General features: G+C 33.7%; 1 protein-coding gene across 1 annotated transcript; it reads left to right on the top strand.

Annotated features, from left to right (window-relative positions):
- The first annotated feature begins 1,664 nt into the window (after positions 1 to 1,664).
- On the top strand, positions 1,665 to 20,534 carry LOC117117349 (E3 ubiquitin-protein ligase UHRF1-like). The gene is made up of 16 exons (XM_033261622.1): positions 1,665 to 2,007; positions 5,568 to 5,822; positions 8,203 to 8,492; positions 9,336 to 9,504; positions 9,713 to 9,872; positions 10,909 to 11,095; positions 11,754 to 11,877; positions 12,122 to 12,229; positions 12,648 to 12,752; positions 13,182 to 13,288; positions 13,763 to 13,925; positions 15,256 to 15,393; positions 15,866 to 16,001; positions 16,137 to 16,279; positions 16,903 to 17,001; positions 18,161 to 20,534. Exons 1-16 carry the CDS (start codon positions 1,855 to 1,857, stop codon positions 18,305 to 18,307), a joined length of 2,484 nt encoding a protein of 827 aa, XP_033117513.1. The 5' UTR covers positions 1,665 to 1,854; the 3' UTR covers positions 18,308 to 20,534.
- The last annotated feature ends 1,172 nt before the right edge of the window (positions 20,535 to 21,706 follow it).

Below are 21,706 nucleotides of genomic sequence, written 5' to 3'. Positions count from 1 at the left end.
GGATTACTCTAGCAGGCCCGTATCCGGGGGGGGGGGTCTATGGTTCGGGAGAACCCCCCCCCTTTTCTAGCAAACCCCCTCTTTTCTGGCAAAACCCCCTCTTTAAATTTCCCAAAAAATAAGTCCTCCAACCCAACTAATGTACTGCAGACCCACCCAGGCACAGACATTTTCAAACATATCTGCTTTTTATAGCTTTATTTAGACCCATAAAACACGAAAATCCTCTTGCTTTGGAGGTTTCGCCGACGGGCTTCGACTGTGGACCTCGCGCCCAGAAACCCCCCCCCCCCCCCATAGGAAGAACCTGGCTACGGGCTTGCTAGGCCTAATGCTAATGTAGGCCTGAAGTAATATTAAAACTAAATATAATGATATAATGATACATGATATGAATAATAATGATATAAATGTAAATACTGTATACAAAAATAGTGATATAATCAATATATAGTAGCCTGAAGTTATAATGCATTGATATAGGTATACTGTATTGATAATACATTATATTATATTGTTATAAATCAACAGTAACTTGGAAGGATTCTTCAAACCATCAAATTGAGAAAAAAAGATTTTGATTTATATTTCCTATCATGTACATAGACGTATGATAGGTGTTAATGTACTACCTGGAAAGCACAGTATATTTTAATTTGTAGATATTTATCGTCACTAACATTATCATCATCATCATCACTATCATTATCATAATCAGTATCATTTGAGATCATCATCACCATGCATTATTATATAATCACCATTTTATTATCGAAATCATCATTCAATCATAACGTAAATGCTCGAATAAGCGCCGCTCTCGAATAAACGCCGCGGCGCTTAATCTAGAGTATAATTATATTACGCTGTGTGTAGAAACACTTTGAGACACAGTGTTAAAATAATGAAATAATACAATGAAGACATGCATTTCTTTATAAACGTTAATTTTTTATGATAAGACCTATGATAGACTACGGGAATACGTGAAATAGGTAACATGGGAACGGGCATGGAAACTCGCCAATTTGTTTTTAAAACGCCCGCTCTCAAATAAGCGCCGCACTGAAGCTTCCAACAATTTTATTCGAGCATTTGCGGTATTGTGAGATCATCATCATGATCATCACTGGCATTGTCATCATCACCATCAAATTCACAAAATCATCATCATTTATCATCATCAGCATTATCACTGCCATCATCATCCTCATCATGCTTATCATCATCAAAATCATCACCATAAATCAACATCTACAACAACAGATCATTATCATCATATTAAATTTGAATATATTATAATTATAATTATTATCTTATAATTACGTGCCATTTTCTGCTATGATTTTCTTCATTCTACCATGGAGAAATATATTAATATATATATATATATATAATTATATATATATTATATATATATATATATATATATCCATGGTTTTAATCTTGAATACAATTTTTTTTGTGGTGATGATGATGATGTAAATAAAATTAAAATTATGTAAATAAATTAAATTAAATACCTTAGACATATATCATATCAAACTCAATATTATAATATTATATTATATTGACGTCAAGAATTACGATACTGTGGCGTAAGCTTAATGATTATGAAGCGGCTGGATAAGAGATTATCATCGGGTCATTTAAGACCTTTCGCGCCACTTGTTGTAACATGTGAAAACTGCGACCAGACTGGGTTGTTGTTGTGTTCAACTTCGTGTTGTGAATTGGAAATAGGTGCCTAAGAACGTTTAACTTCTTCAAAGATTCGCTCATGTCTGATTGACAATATAATACACTGAAGACCCATCCATTTGTTGAAAGCGTTTGTCAAGTAAATAAGCCGAGATGTGGATCCAAGTGAGGAGTTTTGACGGGAAGAAGTCTATTCGGGTAGATGGCCTCTCGAAGCTCACGAAAATTGAGGAACTTCGCGAGAGACTCGTTGATAAATTCGACGCACCGCCCGATCGACAACGCTTGTTCTTTAGGGGAAAGCAGGTTAGGAGGATTATTGTACATAGTATCAGGATTATGATTTATTTGTGTATTTTTAAAATGTTATTATGACAAAATTTGATTTGTTGTTTAAATTAAAAATATGGTAGGCGATCGTATTACTACCAGCGAGAACATAAATAACGAACAACAAGAGTTAGACAGCGTTCTTCAATCACGGCAGCTTACTTTACTGCTGGACAGACAGCCGTCTAGAATTGGGCCCCGGGGTTACCTTGAATCGCGGCGGCTAAAAAGTAGGTAAATTATGTACGTGACGGTAAATATTTGAAGAAAGTAGCCTTATTATGTATACTGGACATTATTTCTCCACAATTGTCTAGGCCTACCCTCCTCCTAGGCCATGTCAATAAAAAAGAAAGTAGCCTAGCTAGCCTAGTGTGTGTGTGCCTAGGCCTAGCTAGGCTACAGTACAGTATATTTAAATTATAAAAAAAAGTTAGATCATTCCATCCATACTAAAAATTATACCGGCATGTTTTTTTTTAGTCTGCACCACCATTTGTGTGTTCTTCATTGCTTTGCACTTTTGTTTGTTTTGGGAGTTTTTTTTTGTTGATTCCACTGGATGTGATGTTGCAACGATGTCCACTGATAGAATAAAAATAAGGGATCAAAACTATAAATTTAGCATTTAAACAAACATCAGAGAATGCATGACCAATGAAAATGTATGTAAGTGGAGTTTGACAAGTAGCATCAATCAAGGAGGGGATTTTGGGGAGGGTATAGGAATTTTTTAAATATAATTTTATGTTTTTGCACATAGACTTTTGTGCAGTATTATAAATGCATAACCTTTAACGTTTTAATAAGTGGTTAGACCGTTATTATACAGGCAACTTGACACTACTGTAAATGTCAGTGGTCGTGTACAAAATGAGATAAACTGTATAGTTGGTTTTTTTTAATTTTTTTTTATTTCTAAATGGTTTCTTGAACCCAGCTGTGATAAGCTGATAATACACAGATTTTGCAAAATGTTTCATAAAAAGACTTTAAATCAGGGATGGTCCCACATGTTGCAGGATGTTTGGTAACTATCCCATAGGCCATCAAGTGCAAAACAGCCACAAATACAATGGACAGAAAACTGCATTGATCAAATGGCAATGTTCAGATAGCCACTTCCAACCAACAAAATATTACAGATTGAAGGCATACAGTAGTCTATTTATTGAAAGTCTTGTATATTTTTTCTAAAAATTCTAAAAGTCTTCTGTTCGCTTAAAATATAAAGAGTGTTAACAATTCTTTCGAAGGCACATATGCGCAAATTAGGATATAAAGTTTGGAGTGGATTCACATACTGTACTGCTACTGTAAATGTTCATGTAAGTGCTGCTTTGTTTTATCCCCGCTTTATCATCTGTTAATCCGTGCAATATACAGTAATATACGGTACAGAGTACACTAGTGAAAAATCATCAGAAATTTACGCTTGTGTACTTATAATGTATTCGCTTGCGCGCATTATTGTCTACACCTGATGAAGCCAGTGTTTTTATTTCATACGTCTACCAGACTAACACAGCTCCATTTAATAGTACATAATGCGCATTATTGATAATTCCAGGGTTTAATACATTTCCTTGTCCTTAAATTAACGTGTAGGCCTACCGTACTGTGTCTAGTCTCACACAAAATTACTGAACAGCAAATTATTCTCTGGATAAATTTTTTTTCTTATTGGATTTTGCCAATATTTTTTAGCATGTTGATCCAGCTGTTTCTTGATGACCATACTGTACATTAACATTAATTAGAGGCCTTGGCTACTGGCTAGGTACCTGTAGTTGTGTTTGGCCTTTTTGTTCATTACAGACCAGAATACATTTTGAATGAAGGGCAAGCATGGTTTCATATTTCACCTAAATGCTTGTGTTGTCATGTTTTACCCAAATTTTTCTGAGAAACAAGCCAAAGTCATTTTACCTGTAGGTTTGAAATCAAATTTTTTCAACTGGATTTACCATCCCATATTATTATAGCCAAGACAGCTGATTCAAATTGTGAACAATTATTTCATTTACCTTTTAATAGTTAACATTTTTTTGTTCAGCATGCAATAAAAAACTAATGTCTTTAGTTCCTGTCTAGAAAAATATTGATAATCACATCTTCAAATTTTTGGCAAATCATAACCGGGTTTCTTGTTTGAATTGTTCTGTTGGAAGTTGTCGATTTTACCGGGATGTTTAAATTTTCCACCATTCCGACCTCACTCCAGTAAAATATGATTCTCTGATTATCGATAAATTCTTCATTATATAATTTATACATTAATTCACAAATTCCAAACTATAGTCAAAAATGCCTTGCAAAAAGAACATGTAGACTTGCTAAGGGACTTGTTAGAGCTGAAAAAATATATCTGCATTTTTTACTTAATTCTCAGAAAACAAACTGCTATGGTTGAATAATTTCCTTGCAATTTGACTTATTCTTGACATTTTTGACCAGCAATTTGGAGGGAATTCAGGATATGAAAAGAATCTGCACATAAATAACTGAGCGTATAATTGGTTCCAAATAGGGTCCAGATGCTTTATCAAATCTTGACTATCCCTCAGAAAAAAAAGATATTGATGTGGACAGAGCAAAGTGTTTTACTACTGTACCTGTTTTGTTTAAAGAGATGAAAGAATATAGTGGCTGTTCCATCCAAATAAAAAAAAAAAATTGGCACAAATTTGTTCCATCCGTTTTAATAGAGATTCTCTTATTTCAGTGTTTTACTAAATATTCTGCGAAACACAGGGCACGCATCATTTGCATGAGTTTTGGTTGCATTTTTGCAATATATATTTTATTTTTTGTTGTATATATATTGTTCCATAAAATATGGGAAGATACAGTATATACCATACCTGTAACTGGCAGTAACGTTGTGCTAATTTACATATATTGACTAAAGGTCTGCAGTTAGTTTTGTTGCATGGTATTTCAAATGTACCTAATTTGCCTGAATGGGTTGGCCACCCACTTAGGAACATGCAATATCTGAAAAGATATAATATCAATACAGTATATTGGTGAAATCAATTTTATACCCTGGTAGAGTATTAATATTGACATGAAGTAAATGATAAATATCTGAACCGTAAATTTTTTTTTCTTTTTTTTTTTTTAATTAATTGTTTTCATTGGTGAAAAACATCTCAAAGCGTTTCAACTTTTGTGGGGAAAGTCATTGCCTTGGGGTTTTCTTGCTATGCACACTTCCAATGATTCATTCTGTTATTGCCATCATTTGTAGGAAATACAGCGTTTCAAACAGCTTGTGTTATTGCTATTACGTTTTTCTTGTCTCGCTATACAGTATGGCACTGTACTAGAATGTTAACTGTTGTCTTTATGAGCTGCAGCTGCAAGGTCATAGGGTCAAACACACTATGGAAGCTATCTATTGTGTTTACATGCAGAGGTTTAACTTTATGTATAAAATTTAAAATTGTGTATATGTCCAGCCTCCATTTTATTCTGTTACATATTGCAAGAATCACATAAATATCTAATTCTATTTTCATTTTACGCTTCAGTTGGTTGATGGCCACTCGCTGTTCGACTATCATGTCGGACTTAATGAGATTGTTCAGATTATGGTGCGTAGTGTACCGCCCCCGTGCGCTGTGGAAGATAAATCTGAGGAAGAAAGCAAACCGGAGAGTGGTTTCTGTTCAGAAGTGAGCGACTCCGAGCAATCTGGAAGCGGGAGCTATAATGGAGAGGTAGCCATGGTAACGGAAGGTCCCTCAAGCAGTGGTGAGGTCAACAAACTCAGAGGTCAATACAAGGCAAGTATTCAACAATGCAAAATATTTTTGTGGTGAAACTGTTTGCTATGAATTCTCTCTCAGTTGGTGTTATTCCAAGTATCTTTTTGCCACAAACAATCTTGAACTTTTGGCAGGCTCTCTGAATTACATTTTGAAACAAAGTAAATGTACAGTATGATTTGATATTGAGAAGAAATCAATTGTAAATTGGTTTATCTCTCATAAGGCGAGGGACTTTTTATACCTTGTTTTACAAACTTATTTTAAAGGTCGTCAGAGGGTGGAAAAAATAAATATGAAAATTTGTTTTCTTATTAGCAAATAGTTTTGCCAAAATCATCCAGACAGAGGAGCAAATAAAAATGGAATTTTATTGGTGAATGTAAACAGTGTAGTAATGAGATTGTAAATGTTTTAAATTTATACAGTATAATTAGGAAGAAATATATACATAATTATACATATATACATTTATATAAAAATAAAGAAAAAGAAATTTCCATTTTTCATCGTGGCGGGTGCAGTAATTGGCCAAAAATAAAATTATATTTTTATTTGAAATCATCATTATTGGTGTGCAGCAGGTTCATAAAACAAGGTATAAATAATTCTCGCCTTAAAGATATGCTCTGTATTGTAAAAAATATAATTAACTATTTTAATTTATTACTTTGTACTAAAAGTTATTGGTTTTCAAGTGAACATTAGAAGAAAATATTGTCAATGTTTCATAATGCCGATAGAAGTACTGCTTTTAAAAAATCAATTTTTTGTTCAGTCTACATCTCAATGAAACAACTTATTTAAACCTTTTAAAAGAAAAAAGATGCGTTTTTGAATTTTTAGAGATTTCACCACAAAATGTGTACAGTATCTTGAACATGGTGATCATAAAATTTAAAATGTTGCTAATTCCGATCCAAAGAAGGTTATTGTGAATTTTGATATCTGTTTCATTATTCTAAGTCTAAAACATAAATTTCCTTACAACTACAGTACATGATAGGATATTAGGTAAGGATTTAGGGTACGCCTTCTCTATTTCTTTGTCTTGCCAACTCCCTGTCCTCGGACTTGCCTTTTTTTCTTTGCCCTTGCTTTTCCGATTCATTTTGAATGAGAAAACAATTATTTGTTTTTTTTATCATTCTCTGATTATCTTTAAAAAATTATTTTTGTTTATAAGAACTTGTTTGTAGCTTGTTTAACAAAAATAATTTTTTAAAGATAATCAGAGAATGAGAAAAAAAACATATAATTGTTTTCTCATTCAAAATGAATATATATAAACAAGTTCTTATAATCTCGAAAGTTCTGATGGGAGCAGTATAATAGAGACGGTAGAGTATATTGACCCTATCAACTGCCCATACAAAAATGATCTAATTATCAACCGAGTGTTTCTAGAGCTTTTCATCGTAGCTGAAAAGATCTATTAAGCACTCGGATTGATTAATCAATCAGCCAAGTTTTTCCAGAGCTTCTCCTCGGAGCTAAAGAAACTTCAGGCTTACCCACAACTGTCAGCACAGAGTCATGTTTTAGGCCCAGTCATCACAAATTTGTTTGGATTACAGGTACTTGCAATAGTGTGTGTACAGTACATTTAGGCCCGGCTGCATAATTTCCTTGTTATTGTTCATAAAGTTCACATGATAACCCAAAAAAGGATGAGGAGGTGTACAAAAAGTGTTTAAAAAAAAAGTAACACACTTAAAAGATTATATGCGACAAATACCCATTCAGATGTGCTTTGGTGTTGAGTGTAGTGGAGTTGAATAGCTTAGTGGTTAAGAATCTTCCTTCTAATCCCAGGGTCCTGGGTTCAATTCCTGTGATAGGACTTTTTCTCATGACTAAAAAAACATCATTTTCATGTATTAAGAGGACCCCTGAATATCAGCAGACCTACAGTATGATAACACTGGGAGAATTATCCCCCTCTATAAATATGGTTTTTGTGTCTACTGCCCCTCGGTGGAAGTACAGTAGACACTACTGTATGTTGTTGTCCACTGTAGCAGTTCACCATGTAAGAGTAAATCCGATATGGAATGGAGGAATGATGAGGTGGGTCATGAGCTAAAGACCTTTCTGTACAATTGCCAACACAGAGAGAGGGATAAGTTACTAGCCAAAATAAAAATATATGTGTAGCAGTAGACGCTCCCACAGGGAGCCTATTTTTAGAAAATGGTATCATGTCCGTATATGGGAGTGATATTGACATCATCATCCATTCCTATGGGCAAATCACACAAGTAATTTGTCGGATAACAATTAAGTGCCCAGAGCTTAATATAGGCCTATTGTAATTTTACTAACAAGCAACCTGTTTCGTGGATGCTGTCTTATAGTTTATCACCATAAATTAAATTTATGGATGTTTATTTTGCAGGTTGGGGATATAGTTGATGCTATGGACATAAGTATGGGGGCATGGTTCGAAGCAACCATAACAAACATCAGCATTGCTACTCCTAAAATAGATGAGGAACCAAGTGGAATAGTTGACCAAAACCAAAATGAACAAACTGAGAGAAATGGAGCTTCCAGCAAGGAAAATGATGAAAAGGAGACTAAGAAAGAGAAAGATGAAGATGTATCTCAAGAAAAAGAATGTAGAGTGAATGAAGATGGAAAGGAAATACCTGAGGAATCGTTGATATATCATGTGAGGTTTGAGGGGTAAGTAACACATAAATTCATGTACATATTTCGTCACTGACACCAGAAAAGGGTCTTTTTTTTTTCTTGTATTATATCGGATTATGGCTAAGTATGTAGACATAGAATAAATCTGTTAGAATTAGATTGTAAAGTCTATTTCATGAACACTTACCAGAATAAACTGACTAAGTGCCTATTCTTTCCCAAAAGGGAACATCCCTTTCTTTTTCAAAAGATTTTGAAATTAACATGTAGAAGGAATATAAGAAAATATCTTTTGATGAGTGTTTTTGGTGTTCACACAAAAGCAGAAAACCTTGGATTATAACAAAGCTGTTGACTACAGGAAGATTTTTTGAAGGGAATTATTATTATTATTATTATTATTATTATTATTATTATTATTATTATTATTATTATTATTATTATTATATGGAATTGAACTGCAATTTACCACTAAACCAACAGAATAAATAGAACAGAATTGTAATATTAATAACCAATACTAGAGTGAGCAGTTGAGTTTGACTTAAAAATTAAAAGCTTTTTGTTGAGGATTGGGAAGAGGGCAATTATTAGCTTCTAAATAATATGATCGCTGATCATGTTGGCACCAGGCCTTCGAGAAGAACAATTTGCGCCTCTAACCATGAACATTATTTTTATGATAATGCCACTAGCACTGAATGCTAATTAAAATTACAGTATGTACACTATATTTAAAAAAAATTCTTCACAGGTTCTCTCCCCCCCCCCCCCACAAACTGCTGAGCACACAGTAGCACTTATTCCAGCCATTACGGTATAGCCTGAAAATATTACAGGTCTGTATTCCAAACATTTTTTTTTAAACATAAATAGGTATGACGATAATGAAGTAGCAGACCTTAGCAGCAAGTACATGCGCCCTCGAGCTCGTACAATTTTAAAATGGGAAGAGATGAAGGTTGGAGACGTGGTGATGGCAAACTACAACTCCGACGATCCTAATGAACGAGGCTTTTGGTATGATTTTGAAATTAAAAGCATGGTAAGTAGTACTTTTTAAAATATTTTAAGAACATGATATAAACTAAATTGTCCAAGTATTAAGCAATAGAATTTTTCTTCTCCAAGTATTAAGCAATAAAATTTTTCTTCTCTGGCAATACACAAAAGTCATTAACAATTATTGAAAGTTCCAATAAAATTATTGAAATAGATAAATATATAACACAATAAATCTTTGCATGTTTCAGAAATCCCGTCGAACCTGCAATGAGTTAATTGGCAATGTACTGCTTGGCCCTGCTGGAGATGCCCTGCAAGATTGCAAAATAAAATTGACTGATGAAATTTATAAAATTGAGAAATATGGTGAAGTGAGTGTGGAACTTGAAGATGCCTCTTCAGTAAGAAGTAAGTCGATACCCAAGTACATCTTAAGACAACTTCACTCTCTAAGCTTGGATTCCACAAAATCGTTACATGCTATCGCCGACAGCTTTCAGTGATGCTGATTGGTCGTCGAATAGGGGAGCCTTCGGGGACTGCAGCTACACAGTGCAACGATTGCACTGAAAACACTGTAGTGAAAGAGTAGTGTTTGTATTGAAACCAAACTTAAGCTGTGGAAGAATTGTAGCTTGATACATTTTAAAAATTAATTTGCTATGCAATTTTAAGTTATATATATTTACACAGTTTAAATACAAATTTAGGCACAAGGACCAAGGATATGACAAACAGTGTATTTTCCTATGTTGCTAAACCTTATACAAAAATATACACGCAAGGTGCTAAGCATAACTAAGTCTCATTATGAGTCCTACTGAATGGAGTTATTATAGTCATGAGAAAATAAACTTCTAATTATGACAGAAATTGAAACCAAGATTGAAATGCAAGCATCTTAAGCACAAAACTATTCAACTCCACTTCTTCATATAAATTTAATTGGTATTGGACATTTAGCTAATTACCGTATTTGTTTGAATAAACACCCCAGGGCATTTCTGGGGTCATTTATTGTTGAGAACAGTTTTTGAGGGGCGTTTATTCGAGGGAGGCATTTATTTATTTTATTTATTTTGTGTAAAAAGGATATGTATAACTCAAATAAACGCCCCTTAATTTCATGGTAAATGTGGAAATTACCGTCCAAATGTGTTATTGTGATCATAAAAACTTACTAAACCCGGTTGGAAAAAATGTAATTCTACTGGAGTATAACAAATAATAGGATGTGTTGAGAATGATGTTGCTTCCATTAGATTTGTTTAGTCATTTAGATGGCATTTATTCGAGGGAAAAAATATATGCCTTGTGGTGTTTCATCGAGAGACGTTTATTTCAAATGAGACTCTAGCAGAGGCTTGTACTTGAGGAGGGCATTCATTCAAAGAGGGGCTATAATTCAAATAGATACGCTATTACATTGTTTATTTTATTCCAGGATCCAACCAGCCAGAGTGCAATCATTGTAAAGACAACCCCGACAGGAAGTGCAAACAATGCGCCTGTCATAATTGCGGAGGTAAAGACGACCCCGACAAACAACTAATGTGTGACGAATGCGACATGGCGTACCACCTGTACTGTCTTGATCCCCCGCTCGCTGAACTGCCTGATGTTGAGGAGTGGTACGAATTCTAGTTCACTTTGTCAATTATATTTTTACCCATATCCTTCATTTCTCTCTTAATATTTGTTACAGTTCCTTGGTTTTAAAAAAATCTTAAATCTTTTAGTCTATTTCTTTTAAAATGTATTTATATCTGTCTTTTTTTAACTAAATATTTATTTTGTGTTCTTTTTCATAACTGGATTCTATGTATTTAAGTTCTTTACTGATGTATTATTATGATCTTCTAATTTATGTATTTATTAAAATACATAAACATGGATGAAATATAATAACTTTGTGAAACTAATATAGACAAGGCCAAAAGTAATAAAAGTTACCCAATTCATAAAGTAAGGCTCAAGCAAGAATTGCCCAGAAAGAATAGTCAGGCTCTTTGTCCCAAGCACAAAAAGTTCAATGTAAACAACACAGCTGTTTAATTTTCCTGAGCATGTTCTGAGTGTTGCAGAATGTAACCATGATTAGACTGACTATGCATGCGCAAATTCCTATGAACTGTTGTTTAACCACAGGCTTGTGTAAATGTACTGTGTTATTTAAATTCAAATACAAACAGCAGCATGATTTGACTAAGTTAAAGTTACCCTCTGTCGTCGTGTTCAAATTAATTTATTGCGAGCGAGATTTAAGCTTGTTCTTGTCCTATTTTTCAGGTATTGTCCATTGTGTAAAAATGATGCCAGTGAGGTTGTGCAAGCTGGGCAAAAGCTGAAAGAGAGCAAGAAGAAAGCAAAGATGGCATCCTCAAAGTCCTCTTGCAAACGAGACTGGGGAAAGGCAAGTTCAAAGTTCACACTTTCAAAATGTGTATGCATGTTACTAGTTTGTTGGTATATAAATATATTTGAGAGAATTGCAATTGTAAAAAGCCAGACTATCAAATTTTATTTGACAAAAAGAAAATGTGACATGCCTAGATATTGTCATGACATCATGTCTTGACCATATAGGCACATTATGACATACAGTATATATGGGCATACAACTCTATTTTACACCATGTTTTTTTTTCACCCGGCAGGGCATGGCCTGTGTCGGTCGTTCAAAGATTTGTACTATTGTACCACCAAACCACTTTGGAGAAATTCCTGGAGTTCATATTGGAACATTGTGGAAATTCCGAGTTCAGGTAAATTAGTTTTTAGCCCACTCTCTGAGAGAGAGGGCTGGCTTATAATACAGGTAGTATGATTTTGAGTGAAATTGGAAGTCGTTTGTTTTTCTATTAGGGGCTTCATTTGTGACGCAATCTGGCTGTAATTGCATGTATATTTTTCATGTAGATCTTTATCATCTTGGAGTACACTATCATTCTACAGCACTGGGGTACAATCTCACTGCTACCACACTGGATTACTCTCGGTGCTACAAAACTGATGCACCCCCTCAATGCTTACAATACTGGGGTTTTATTTATGCATTCCATACATTTATTATATAAATTGTTGAGAATATGTTGGGAGTTGTGTAAGGATTAAAATTAATCAAATATTATTCTTTGATATGTAGTAATTAGACTTTATTTACTCTGGCTTCATTTTTCACAGGTCAGTGAAGCAGGTGTACACCGCCCTCATGTGGCAGGCATTCACGGCCGAGAAACTGAAGGCGCTTATTCAATTGTTTTAGCAGGCGGTTATGAAGATGATGAGGTATGAAGCATTTTATTGGTTATTATATTTCGTATAGTATTCTAACTTTAATTTTTTGTACAACTATCATCACTATTTGGTGTATATAGAAAATTAATAATTATTAATTAAACTGACCAATCCAAGAATGGTAGATATGCAGTCCTTATGAAAGGTTGTACATGAAAAATATAAGGAAAAAAAATACATACACTGGAAAATATAGTGATGTGAAAAATGGAATGCAAACAACCAAAGCATTTCACATGAAGCCTTGAAAGGGTAAAACTATTCCCCGCCAAAAGGCATCCCAGTATTTTCAAGTCTATTTAGGTAAATAAAGAGACATGGACTTTAATCTACATTGTAGCCTGTACTATGATATTGACTTTACATGCGAAATCCAGAATTAATGATGCAGTATATATGCATCTTAATTCTTCCTCACAGGACAATGGTGAAGAATTCACATACACAGGAAGTGGAGGTCGTGACCTTTCTGGAAACAAGCGAACGGCTGAACAGTCATGTGATCAAGAATTGACCAAGATGAATCAGTAAGAAATATGTTAATCACTACTTGTTTGTGCCAGCATATGATTGTTTTAGTTAATTGTTAATTAAACCAGTAGTGTGTAGTAGGAATATGACTGATTTTGTTAATATCTGACATAAATCTGATCCAGAAACCAATGACTAAGCATTTATGTAATGATGTCCAGACTATTATATTTTTTTAAATATTTTATTTGACAAAAACTTGTGACTTGCCTAAATATGGTCTTGATGACTTCACGTTCATATATATTAAGAAAATTTGATAGTGTGTACTAAGCTTTAGGATCAGTAATTTTAAGAACAATCAATGTATTGTTGTTGCTTTGTTTATTTGTGTATTTGTTCATTGTTTATTTACAAAGCTGAATCTTTATCAAGCGTAAATGTAAACTTTGTTTGAATTTTCATTCAAATTTTATTAATTTGATGTTTTTTTGTGCCTAAATATTGATACTAACATGTTATTTTCCCAGGGCCCTTGCACGGAATTGCAACTGCCCGTTGGACAAGGTAAATGGAGGTTCGGCGAAGGATTGGCGCTCTGGCAAGTCGGTCCGTGTTGTGCGAAGCTGCAAGGGAAGGAAGCATTCAAAGTACGCTCCAGAAGATGGCTGTAGATATGATGGAATTTACAAGGTACAATATGATTCTAGTGATTCCAAGGAAAATTGAACATAAATTATTCTATGTCCTGTTATTTACAATAACCACCACATTGAATGAAAAAGAATGTTTATATAATCTTTACATAGAGTATTTCAATGTATTCTATATCATGAATACTTACTGGATAAACTAATTGCCTTTGTTCCCGAAAAGGAAAACACCATCTCATATAATAGAATAGGGAATGAGGACTGTTGTTAAAGAGAGGGTTCAAACGTGACACCCTGGGTCGGACTGTTATATTTATTCAAAGGGGTGTCCTGTTTCAGGAAGGCATTTGTTCGGTTTATCCAGGTAAATATCTCGCACATACACTAAGTCACTGTATTTTGTGATTTTGTTGTTTTCAGTGTTAAACCTAATCCCTTCTAATACACATACCACACATATATGCAAGACAAATTAATATTACATAGGATGTTATATGCTACTGTATTTAAATAACGGCTTAGTATTAACTATTATTACTGGAAACAATGTAACCATACAATTTAGAAATTTTGATGCAATGAGGACAGCTAAATGATATGACTTATCAGGATTGATTCCAAGACACGTCAGTCTGAGCATCTGTCAATATATTTTACCTGACAATTAAAATTGTGGTAGAATCAGAGAATTCCCCTCAAGGATGCTATAAAAACATTAATCCCTGTCCAGGTTTATCAAATTTTATTTGGCAGAAACATGTGACATGCCTAAAATATGGTCATGATGACATCACATCATGACCATATATAGGCACATCTTTACTATATAAGGGCATATAACAGCTTTTTGTGAAGAGAAAATTTGATAATCTGGAGAGAGCTTTAAACTGGATTTTTATAAGGATAAAATAAGTTTTTATCCTTAAATAAGGATAAGAAACAGATCAAACAAGCAATTTTCACTTATGTAAATCTTAAATTTATTACTAGCCAATTCAAAGATCTTTACAAGGAGTACATGCAGCAAATTTTAAAGGGCCCATGTAAAGAATTTATGAACAGTGTTATTTATAAAGTGTCTTAGTTTACAAGGAATATGGTCCCTGTTCTATATTTTAATTTCACTAATAACTTACTTGAATAATTATGTTTAATTGATATGTTAACTGGTTAAGACAATATTTTGCTGTTCTAATTTGCAACTGAAGACTAATAATAATGTACATAAAATACAAATTAAGCAAATAATAACTTTATAAACATCAAATTTTAAGATTATTTAATTATATTTTTATAAGTTTTTCTTTTAGGTCACTAGGCTATGTAATTGAGGATCAATAGAAACACTAAATTTTTGGTTTCATTTTCAGATAGTGCAATATTGGCCGGAAAAGGGGAAAAGTGGATTTAGAGTGTGGCGATTCTTGCTTCGTCGTGATGACGAAAATCCTGCCCCATGGACCAAGTCGGGAAAAAAACTGATTAAAGAACATGGACTCTCAATACAGGTACAAAAATAAATATAAATTTGGAAGTTTATCCCTGTCCTCTATAACACTCTGAAGAAAAACTTCCTTTGGTTGGTTGGTCCAGCGTCACTAAAAGGGAAGTGGCAATGTGAAATGTACATGTAATCATGTAATTAATAATAGGAAGGGGCAGATTTAGAGGGGCCAGGCAGCCCCAGCCCCCTTCCCCCCTTTGGAATGTAAATAAAAAAACAGAAAAGAAATAGACATTATTGACCACCCAAAATGGCTCAGAGGTTATTTCTGGACCTCTGGAAAACACATTTCGTAGGGGAATTCCCCGGAACTCTTAGGGTGGGGTCCCCCTTTCGGACATCTCTGGATCCCCCCTGTTAGGGTACTGTGAACTTGAAACTTATTGAATAAATTTTTTTATTGTTAAGAGAACATGTTACTATAAGAAAAATCATGTTTATACACTTTAGTAAAATTCTGGAATTTTTTTTCAAAGTATCCTGAAGGCTATTTAGAAGCAATGGCTGCAAAAGAGAAGGAAAAAGAACTAAAGAAGAAAGGTAAATCAAAAGACACAGATGAGGACACCAAACCCACAACACCAAAGGGCAAAAGAAAGAAAAATGAATCAGGTGAAAACATTTGTATTGAATAAAAAGCATCTAACATTATTTTCCTGTGAATTTTAATTCAGCAAATAAAAATAAAGTAAAATAAAAACGAATATTTTATTTGATTTATTGAACTATCTATTATCTTGAAATTAGAGACATCTTCAACTGGTACACCGGCAAAGAAAAAGAAAACAGAGAGATCCGCGATAACGGCGGAGATGAAGAAAAAAATTAAAGAAGATGAAGAGAACTCGAAATCTTGGAGTGATGTTGTGGAACAGGTCAAGAATGGGAAGGTCAGTTTATGGACATACAGAGAGGCAGGTCAAAGATTTCTGGTGGAGGTGCATGATGGGTATTACTACCATAGGGTAGGGGGCGTATCGTCTGGCAGTTAACCCAGAAAGAGCGAGTAAATCCGGTGGAAGTGCATGATGGGTACTACTACCACGGAGTAGGGTGTGCCTTATTAGAAAAGGAATAGTTTCGAAACTCAACAAACTTGCGTTTGAAACTTGATCATGTGTCATAGAGACACAGCATGGATGTGATACGAATGCCTTTTATGGTCGTTTGAAGGATGCTTTCTAGATCGTGGTTGTACTTACCGTAACTTACAGTAATAGGCAGTACACACAGCTCCCGCTGGGAGCCTATTACTTGTCTTTTCTTTGGAATGATTTCATGGAATGTAATAATTATTACTAGTGTGATGTAATTTTATGATTTCTGTAATCAATTTTATTGGTTAATTTTGTGTATTTTTGCCTTTTATTTTTAAATAGTTTTCTTTACAAATATGTTTGTAGATTTATGTATATTTTTAGAATTAAGAACATGTTTTTTTATTTTTTGTATGTAATGTGTATCGTACTGTTTTTTATTTTAACCTGTAATATTATCGTGGTTTACGTTGCAGACCTTTCTGTCTACTGTGGAGGAGGTATTCATGTGTGTTTGTTGTCAAGAGTTGGTCTACCAACCTATCACAACTCCCTGTAAACACAATGTCTGTAAGGTAAGAATAGGCAGTATGAAAGCCTGTAGATAAGATAGCTTGTGTAGATGGTTTACATAAACATTATACGTCACGTTTATTGTTGTCTGATATAAAGGATAAGTTTCCAGTTTGTTTTTTAACATGATGCAGAAACCTACAATTGCTCCTGATTTTGGTTTGTTTCTCCAGATTTTTTATTGAATTTCCTACCCTTCAGAATTTTTGGCTAGCAGCCATAGGCAGGCCCTACTGCAACTACTCTAGAGCAAGCTTGAATAGTTTTTTTTTTTCAAATCGAAATGTTAAAAATCTTGCAGCAAATGTAAGCCAAATTGTTTACCAAGAGTTGTAATAGAAATGAGAAATATCCATAATTATAGAAGAAACACAATGGTGTGATTTTTATTCCATTGAAGGTAGGCCTAGGCCTAGATAGCACCACCACCACTCTAGTAGGCCTAGCACTCCATCTGGCTGTGTGAAGTAACGTTTGATGTAAATTGGCTAGCTGGCCAATATAGCTATAGCTTTGATTTTGAAAAATTAACTATCATTCAGAATTTCAAAATGTTCATTCGCGATCGTTTTATTGTAAAAATTGGGTGCGCACAGATTACAGGCTTTAAAGTACTTTAATATATTTTGTGTTACAATTTGTCTTGTTTCTCGGGCCACTCCCTGATCACCATTAGGATCCCACTCTTAATCATGAAGCAATAGATATTCATGAGGTTGACTGGTGTTCAGGACCCTCTTTTAAATATTTTTATAATCTAAATGTCATTTATGAGCTGAGTAGTGATGTTTTTCGCAATTGATTTGAACACAAGGCATTGAGCAACCAAGCTACACCTCCAGCACAATGACCATGTTATATTCGATTCCACCAATGGCATAGGTCGTAGAATGAAAAAGTTGTAAGTTTGGCATTTAAAAAAAAAACAGACATTACAATGTCCAGTTTAAAACACCTGGAAATGTTTGTTGTGTGCTATAACTTGATTGTTGAGCATTCTTGGGAAAATACACAGCGGGATTGATTGGATAAGGAACAAACTTACTTAATTTTTAGTAACTTGCTCACACAAACAATATTTAGTGGTAGTGATTATAGTTGTATTTGACAATAATAAAATAAAATAAATTTCACAAATATTATGTATTTTTTTAATTTCAGGCATGCTTACAACGATCATTCCGTGCTCAAGTCTACAACTGCCCTGCCTGTCGTTATGACCTGGGAAAAGGCTACAGCATGGCCCAGAGCAAGGTCTTGGCATCCATCCTACGGGAATTGTTCCCAGGATATGAGAATGGACGTTAAAAAGACAGCCTGGAATCCTCAGAGACAAAGATTGTATGTTGTATAAGGCCAAGGTTGATCATTCAGTTTTACACACAAGTTATTTATCTCAACAGGTAACTTTAATTTAACAAGGTTTATGTATGGTTATTCTATGATTGTGTGTTGGTGAAACTGTTCTGACTTGTATTAAGGCGTTATTTTATGTTAAATCGGTAAAAATAATTTGGAGGCATATGATGTTGCTTATCAATTTGGTTAATATTTCATTTGATAAAGTTTTGTATTCAAACCTATGATTATAATCTCATTAACTATAGGATAAAATATGGTTGCCACAGTCAATAAGCCTGTAATTTCTATTCCTGAGTATCTCTTGGAGATGTAAATAAAATAAAGCAAAGAATTAACACATGAAATCAATAGTAATAAATGTTTACATTTTGGAGAGAATAATAGGGGAATAGCCCATTCGAGTAATTTAAAAAAAAACTCATAGTTACTTCATTAAAACCTTGCTGATAAAATAAAATACAAATCTAAAAGTCTGAAAATGAGGATAAGTGATACAAAAATCAGAAATGCAAGACCTCATATTTAAATTTTTTTTCTTTATTCATTAAGAATCCTTTATTTTAATGTGTAATAGTAATAATTCATCAGCAACCTTTTACACCTCATGCATGAATATTCCCTTATATTTTATTACATGTATCATTGGACCTACTAACATGTGCAAGATGTAAAAATATTATGGAGATTTGCACTTTATTGTAACATAAACTAACCTTGTACTTAAAGTATTTACATTGAAGCTGTTTTGTAGTTAAATTTAGAATTGTAGATGATAATTGCATGCCAGCAGCTTTAAAATAATAACTGCTAACAAAATGTAGTTGTTGTATATTAAGCACTATATTAACAACACTTAACCAAGGCAGGTGATAAATGAAATACACACAATAACATTACAAGGATTAATTTCTTAGTCTGCCATCTTGATGTATTTTTTCCAATACTTGTTAGTTACACAATGTAATAAAACAAATATTGTTAAATTGGCAGAGCCTAAATGCAGTAATAATTACAAAAGCAACTACTGTAGTTAAAATAAATATTTCTATTAATTAAATTTAACCATTAGCACAACAATTAACCAATGTTTTATGTAGCTGTAAGTTGATGAACAAACATTTTAGCACTCTGGAACATTGTACACGGCTGAAAAATGGTTTAGGAAAAAAAATATAATTAGATTCAAATGGTTTTTGGATGGTCAAATGGTAAAATTCAATACATTTACATTGTATAAATTACATTGATATTGTATAAGATATTGTCAATGGAGTATCATAAGCAACACATGAAAATAAGTAGACTACTACTGTATTGTTTATTAGCTAGAGATATGAAACAATGTTTCGGTAAAGCTAACACAATTTTTTTTAATGCAGTAAATAATTAAAAATTATTCAGTAGAAAATGACGCAGGGTTAAGCAAGGGGATTAGTAGTAGGGAATATAGGTTTTTACAGGTAGGTTTTTTATTAATACTTCAGAATAAGAACATAATATAACTTATAAGCAGTGTTAAGCAGGACATTGCTTACATACCAATTTCATGATGGAATTTTAGAGTTCGTATATATACATTAGTATTATTGTGCCATACAATGGCAATTCCTATTCATGTGAAATTTTACGTAAATCTATGCTCTAGGAAGGTACTAAAGTTACGACTGTTGGTTAATGAAGTTGTTTTCAAATGAGATTTCCTAGAAATGATTTTTTGAGTTGAGATGTAATGTAGATAAACGTGAAATATTAATTGAATTGTCATTAAAACGCACAATTAACTTATACAAAAACATGATTATGGAGTTATATGGTTCCTGTCCAATTGTCTTTGATGTTTGAATGTTCAAATATTTTATGAATACTTATGCTACTCTAAATATGGGGATGTGTATGTCTCTATGTGCATTACAATGTATTTTAGGTGCATGCAAGCTCATGAAAAATGTATAATTATTCAATGCACCTCAACAGTGGCCTGTAAGATAAGGTATGCCCATTCCCAAATTGTAGACAATAGATTGAATATTGCAATATGTATTCACCATTTTTTAAAAGTTGCTTTTTTTGTACTAGCTTTATTGTTGAAAAGCTTTGTATTTTGTGATCATCAAATTGTTTTTTTTTTATAATGAAATTGAAGGACCCCAATAAATGCTATTTTAGATTGAAATACTGAGTCCGATGTGTCAGAAGTTACTAGCTCTGTATTAACACACATGCAGGGGTGGTGCCAGTGGGGGCCCTGTCGAGGAGAAAAACAAACTTCATCGGGGAGGTGAACAAATTATTTATTGTTTACATACTGTAGTACTCAAAGTTGTTTAAATAAGCCTTTGAAACCCCTAAATTGTCAGTTTCCAGGGGTGCTATGCCCCTGGGCCACGTTATCATCAGGGAGCACATAATGTCACTTCTAGATACACTCTCCCAGCCCTGCTGTCATGCCAAAAATATGCTTCTAAATATTTTTTCCTGACGACTTGCCAAGTGTTCTCAAATTGCTGGGCTGGTTTAACCCACTGGCAACACCCCGGATTAGGAATATACTGTATATTTATATAGGAATTAAACATTGTGGTTTAACATGCACAGATTTAATTTGAAATATGCAGATTGAATAGTGAAATATAAACATAATGATAACTAAAACCATATTCGTATTGGACGACAGCTCAGGTGTCCCAAGTCTCCAGGATTTACAGGAGTCTCCTGGAAATCAGGACAGACAAAATAAAATTAAATATGTTATGGAAGCTCATTTAACCAGTGCATAGATATTCCGGTGTTATGCGCTATATAAATCTAATTACATACATCTCACAGACAGGATTTCTTAAAAATTGGGACCCCTGACAACACCTAGGTAACATTCTGATTACCCAAGCCATGTGTTTAGTTTTAAAGAGAAGTTGCATAGGAAGTATACAGTAATCAAGCTGTTTTTCCAATTGCAGGAAATCCAAATGTAAACAGTGCAACTCTGGTTACATATTCGTGTGTAACCACGGTTACTGCACATTGCTGATGTTGTCACAGAGTGTATCCTGATTGACCACACAGCACATTGTAGGTCAGCTTATGAATGTACAGTACTGTAGCTTTACCACATTTTGTTTGGGATGAGTAAAGAGTAAAGCGATTGCAGGCCTATATCAGCCATACTGGGGCTACCCACCTCAAATATATATGAATAGAATACTGTAAATAACATGCTATCAATCCTACTACTACTACTAATAAATCATTTATAAAATCCAGGATTGGCTTCTGGTAGCATTTGTGGGAGATGCCCATGCTCCTGTCTGGGGATCTGATATACATATATATTGTAAATTTTAATAT

Source organism: Anneissia japonica, unplaced genomic scaffold (assembly GCF_011630105.1).
Source record: "Anneissia japonica isolate Jap-2015-1 unplaced genomic scaffold, ASM1163010v1 scaffold287725_len345208_cov150, whole genome shotgun sequence".
Classification (NCBI taxonomy): domain Eukaryota; kingdom Metazoa; phylum Echinodermata; class Crinoidea; order Comatulida; family Comatulidae; genus Anneissia; species Anneissia japonica.
The sequence above is the reverse complement of the archived record's forward strand: the minus strand, read 5'-3'. Positions and strand labels throughout refer to the sequence as shown.

Excerpts from the sequence above, each read along its gene's own strand:
- LOC117117349 (XM_033261622.1), top strand. The coding sequence starts at position 1,855 with ATGTGGATCCAAGTGAGGAGTTTTGACGGGAAGAAGTCTATTCGGGTA. Across the intron at positions 5,823-8,202 it reads AACTCAGAGGTCAATACAAG|GTTGGGGATATAGTTGATGC; the intron begins GCAAGTATTCAA and ends TTTATTTTGCAG. Across the intron at positions 9,505-9,712 it reads ATTTTGAAATTAAAAGCATG|AAATCCCGTCGAACCTGCAA; the intron begins GTAAGTAGTACT and ends TGCATGTTTCAG.